Source organism: Myotis davidii, unplaced genomic scaffold, assembly GCF_000327345.1.
Source record: "Myotis davidii unplaced genomic scaffold, ASM32734v1 scaffold765, whole genome shotgun sequence".
NCBI classification, from domain to species: Eukaryota; Metazoa; Chordata; class Mammalia; order Chiroptera; family Vespertilionidae; genus Myotis; species Myotis davidii.
In genome coordinates this window covers 1888000-1893578 of record NW_006296056.1, presented here as the reverse complement: position 1 = coordinate 1893578, position 5579 = coordinate 1888000, and the positions used below count along the sequence as shown (strand labels likewise).

Sequence of the window (5579 nt, the reverse complement as noted above, 5' to 3'; positions counted from 1 at the left end):
CAGGGGACCTCCAGCTCCCGCAATCATCGGATCCGCCCCTGCTCCCCGTCATCGCAGGCTCTGCCCCTGCTCCCCACCATTGCTGGCTCCACCCCTGCCCAGCCCTAATGCCTCTGACCAAGGTGTTAGGCCTGGGCAGGGGACCCCCAGCTCCTGCAATAGTCGGATCTGCCCCTGCTCCCCGTGATCGCTGGCTCTGCCCCTGTTCCCTGCCATTGCCGGCTCCCTCCCTGCTCCCCACCATCGTGGGCTCCGTCCCTGCCCATGCCTAACGCCTGTGGCCAAGTGGTTAGGCCTGGGCAGGGGACCTCCAGCACCCCATCATTGCTGGCTCCACCCCTGCTCCACGTGATTGCTGGCTTCACCCCTGCTCCCCACCATTGCCGGCTCTGCCCCAGCCCAGGCCTAAAGCCTGTAGCCAAGACATTAGGTCTGGGCAGGGGACCCCCAACTCCGCCCCTGCTCCCCATGATTGCTGGCTTCGCCCCTGCCCAGGCCTAATGCCTATGGCCCAGATGTTAGGCCTGGGCCGGGGACCCCCAGCTCCCTGTGATTGCCGGCTCCGCCCCTGCTCCCCGCCATCGCTGGCTCCCTCCCTGCTGCCTGCCATCACTGGCTCCACCCCTGCCTAGGCCTAATGCCTCTAACCAAGGCGTTAGGCCTGAGCAGGGGACCCCCAGCTCCCCACCATCACCAGATCCGCCCTGCTCCCCTTGATTGCTGGCTCCGCCCCTGCCCAGGCCTAAGCCTGTGGCCGAGGCATTAGGCCTGGGCAGGGGTCCCCCAGTTCCCTGCCATCACCAGCTCTGCCCCTGCTTCCCGCCATAGCTGGCTCCGCCCTTGCCCAGGCCTAACTCCTCAAGGTGTCAGGCCTGGTCAGGGAACCCTTCAGCTCTGCAGGCTCCGATTGCCGCTGGGCATCTATGCATGCAAATTAACCACCATCATTGTTTGGTTAATTTGCATACTCATCTGATTGGCTGGTGGGCATAGTGAAGGTATGGTCAATTTGCATGTTTGTCTATTATTAGGTAAGATTACTGAATAATTATCACATATAATAACCCAAACTAATAAACTTCTTCACATTACTACTGAGCTACAAATGGAGCCATTGCTAAGTGTTATATGAAGCTTCCACTGAGTATTTCTTTGTTTTTTAATATATTTTTATTGATTTTTTACAGAGAGGAAGGGAGAGGGGTAGAGAGTTAGAAACATCGACGAGAGAGAAACATCAATCAGCTGCCTACTGCATGCCCCCTACCAGGGATGTGCCCGCAACCAAGGTACATGCCCTTGACCGGAATCGAACCTGGGACCCTTGAGTCCGCAGGCCGACGCTCTATCCACTGAGCCAAACTGGTTAAGGCAAGTATTTCTCTTAACATTTGTTTACTACATACCATACCAAGTATTAAAATATGATGTTATAATTTGTGTAACGAGCATGAGAAATTACTTGCAGAGGATTGGACCTTAAGCTCTGGAATCAGAAAAATAAGGGTTAGAAACCTGACTCTGCCAGTGTTACTGTCTGTCTCCTTGGACAAGTTTGTTGAAGATTAATTGGATAATGCATGTCATGTATTTTGTTTTATATCAAACTTTATTTCTTTTTACAAGATGAGGATACTGAAGACTAGAGAGTTTAAGTACTCTGTCTGGAGACAGAGAAGTAGTAAGAGGCAGAAGTGGGCAAACATACTGCCAAGCTTAGAGTGCTCAGTAAATGTCTGTTGAATGAATAAATGAATGAACCAAAAGTCAGGTAATGTAAACCCAACATTGACTCCATATGCCACTATGTTCTTTGTTAACTAAACAACAATAGACTGTTGCTGTTCATTTGGCACCGACAAAACCAGAAAATTCAAAAAGTTGAATTTTGATGAGTATATCTGAAATTTAATGATGAGGAAAACTGGAGCTCCCCTAAAGTAATTTAGGACCGGAGATTATTTTTTAAATACTTCCTGAGGTCTGAAGTCAAGCTAAGGTACGTATTTGCCCCTTTTGGGGCCATTACTCCCTACCCTTCCTACCAGCGTCCTTATATTCCATTTAAAGGAAACACATAGTACTTTGTTGGGGAGTTGGGATGGGTAATTCTGCCTGTTTCCTACTGCTTCGTTCCCCCTGCGCTTCCCAGGAAACTGCTAGTACTTGTCCTAGGTACAGCTCGGGTACAGATACGTGGTCCAATAAGCTCGACCAATTGCACGGTCATTCTTGGAACTTGAAATCTTGAGGAATAATGATAGCCCAGAATCAGTTTGTTGCTTGGAACAAAGACTTGGCTGATGAAAATGTCGACAGAAAAGTCAAACTAGTTTTTACACATCATATTATCTAAAGGCTTTTTAGAGGCATTTGAATCATTAAAGCTGAATGAACAGATTATTTTTGACCACGGGTAATTTATGTATATAGTGTGTGTGTGTGTGTGTGTGTGTGTGTGTGTGTGTGTATACTGTTCTGGATAGACTCAATATAAATATATACCTGAGTTGTGCAACATTCAAATCAATGTAGAAACCAAAGATTAAATTCAGTGAATGATAGCTATTTCTTTGAAAGCTTTGTTTTTATTTAAAAGATTCCTAAGCATCAAAATACTACCTCATTGATATAAATTTAGTTTTAAAGTAGTATTTTAAAGTATTTGCCAGGATGTTAGTCAAACCTTCACTTTATGGGTGAGGAAAGTGAGAAACCTAGAGAGTTTAAAGAAACTTGGCTTGAAGTTATATGTGAGAAAGATAAGAATGACTATGCCACCAATCCTGAACGTTCTTGGCCTAAGATGGAATTTAGTTTGAATTAGAAATTCTTTTAAAAATATATTTTTTTTTATTGATTTCAGAGAGGAAGGGAGAGGGAGAGAGAGAGAGAGAGAAACATAAATGATGAGAGAGAATCATTGATGGGCTGCCTCCTGCATGCTCCTACAGGGGGATTGAGTCAGCAATCCAGGCATGTGCCCCCACCTACCAGGAATTGAACCTGTGACTTCCTGTGATCACTGAGCAAATTAAAAATTCTTATAAAATTTATGCATCAAATTAAGATTGGAAACTGTTAAAACATTAACATGAACTGTAGCATTTGCTCATTTTTAAAACCTTTTCATTTAATATTTACTACACTTAACTTTTAAAATAAAAATTGGAGAAAACCCATGAACTATTTTATTTTCCATTTTGCATGATCATAATATAGTAGTACTTACCTCCTGTCTCCTTACCACACTACTCTTTTAGATTATTCCTTATGGGCCCTTTTCTCCATAATAGCCTCTCTCTTTTTCCTTTAAATTGCAATTAGGGCAGAATAACAGATGGACTGAGTAGCTAATTTACATCTCTGAAGTTCCATATAAGCCTTCATAGCTGTCTCCTCTTACCAAGTTTGCTTTCCTTTGGGAATTTTGTCAAAACCACAAGATTATTCCCCAGGTGTGCAGTTTAGGAGAATTAACCCAGCAGAAGTAAGCAGACTGGATTAGAAAAATGGTGATCAAAATGATTTTGCAGTAAATAGGCAAGCTGCAGTAGGATCTTGGGTTAGAATACTGACAGTGACAACAGTAAGGAAACACATACAAGAGACAGTCCGGAAAAAATGAGTAAGATTTGGTTGCAGATTGGCTGTGGGTGAAAAGAGGAAGGAGTTAAAGATGCCTGAAGTTCTAAGTTCCAGGTAGCCTTGGGTTCAAATCCTGGGTTTGCTCTCCAGTAGCTATGGCCATACTGGCCAATTAACTTTTTGTTCTTGATAACTTATCTAAGCCTCATTTCCTCCTCTCTAAAACAGAGAAAATGATACCTATCAAAATAATGATGATACAAAGATTTAAGTAAAATGTAACACCCTTAACTCAGTGCCTCGTACAGCCATGGGCAAATTACGGCCGGATCTGGCCCGTTTGAAATGAATAAAACTATTGAAAAAAAAGACCATACCCTTTTATGTAATGATGTTTACTTTGAATTTATATTAGTTCACACAAACACTCCATCCATGCTTTTGTTCTGGCCCTCCGGTCCAGTTTAAGAACCCATTGTGGCCCTCGAGTCAAAAAGTTTGCCCACCCCTGGCCTAGTATATGGGAAACACAGATGGCAGTCATTATTAGTAGGGAATGACAATAGAAGTTTAAAAACATGAGACTGTAGTAAGGAGTTTGGGTGTGGGTTCAACCATTCTACAACACTCACCTCCACCCAGAGAAAGGGGTCTTGGAGTTTTATTAATCACCCATTTAGAGCCCTGATAAAGTGGATTGCGGAGTGCAGTTTGGGCTAGGACCCCTAGGTCAGTGGTTGGCAAACTCATTAGTCAACAGAGCCAAATATCAAGAGTACAACGATTGAAATTTCTTTTGAGAGCCAAATTTTTTAAACTTAAACTATATAGGTAGGTACATTGTTATTAACTTAATTAGGGTACTCCTAAGGCTTAGGAAGAGCCACACTTAAGGGGCCAAAGAGCCACAGTTTGCCGACCACTGCCCTAGGTAAACCAGGTTCTTGCTTACTATTTTACCCTCCTTAATTTGAGATGGCTGGGTCTACAGTGCAGACTCTGACCTGACTTACATTCTTATTTTCCTTTTTTAATTATTTTTACAATTAAACTTATTGGGATGACATTTATTAATAGCTAATTTACATTCCTATTTTCTGGTGAAGTAAGAGAAAAATAAGTATGGTCAGATTAGTATAGGCTTCTGGGGGTGGTATCTGGGAAGGTAAATATATGGGGGAAACTAGTGGAAGATGACTAGTAAGGTTAGTGGGGGATTCAGAGTCTGAGAGTCCTCTTATACGTAAGGGAGAGGGACACCTTTACAAATGGACATTTATGTCCTGATTTCTAAGCAAATGTGTTTTGGGGGGCGTGGAGGCAGAGAGCTTTTCTTGGGAGAGGGGGGCTTCAGCTCTTTCTTGTTTTAGCCAAAAGTAATCCTATGTCAAAGTGGCATACTTTGGGGTGGCACGTTCTGATCCCCTACAAAAAAAAAAAAAACCACCACAAGAAAACTATGATCTCTTCAGCCTGGGAGGAAAGAAGGGGCTGCCTGGGTATGCTTTCCTTAAAGAAAACTGGACATCAAAGTCGGAGGCCCGGGTTCCTGCCCTTCATTCAGTGACCCTTGATATCTGTAAAATGTGGCCGAGAAGTGTCCTCAGTTCTGTCCAACTTGGGAGGAGGTGGTTAGGGATGCGCCAAGGGATGAGGGATGTTGTTGTTGGTGTGGCGCCTACACCACAGAGCCCAGAGCCACAGTCCGAGGCGGCTCCATGAAAGGCACGCAGACACGCCTCCAGGTCTTTCCCTGGAATGTCGGCCAACCGGGCCGCCGCCAGGTCGGGTGAGTAGGTGGGGCGGGCGGCACCCTTTGCCTTTCCTTCTCTCAAGCACCTTTGAAGTACGTTTATGGGACATTTAATGGGCTCTGATAAAACAACAAGGAAATCCCGCCCGTGGAAGCAGAGGGATCCCTCCCTGAGCCCACGCCGCCGTGGGTGTGGCGGCCGCTCTGAGGCTGGAGGGCGCGGCTGCCTCCCAGCGCC

At 44.9% G+C, this 5579-nt stretch overlaps 1 protein-coding gene across 1 annotated transcript in view; it reads left to right on the top strand.

Annotated features, from left to right (window-relative positions):
- Positions 1-5346: 5346 nt before the first annotated feature.
- Positions 5347-5579, top strand: part of RNF139 (ring finger protein 139) — a 13548-nt gene continuing 13315 nt past the window's right edge. Inside the window, exon 1 of the mRNA XM_006770982.2 lies at positions 5347-5377. Within this exon, the coding sequence (XP_006771045.2) occupies positions 5347-5377 (31 nt within the window). The remainder of the gene's footprint in view (positions 5378-5579) is intronic.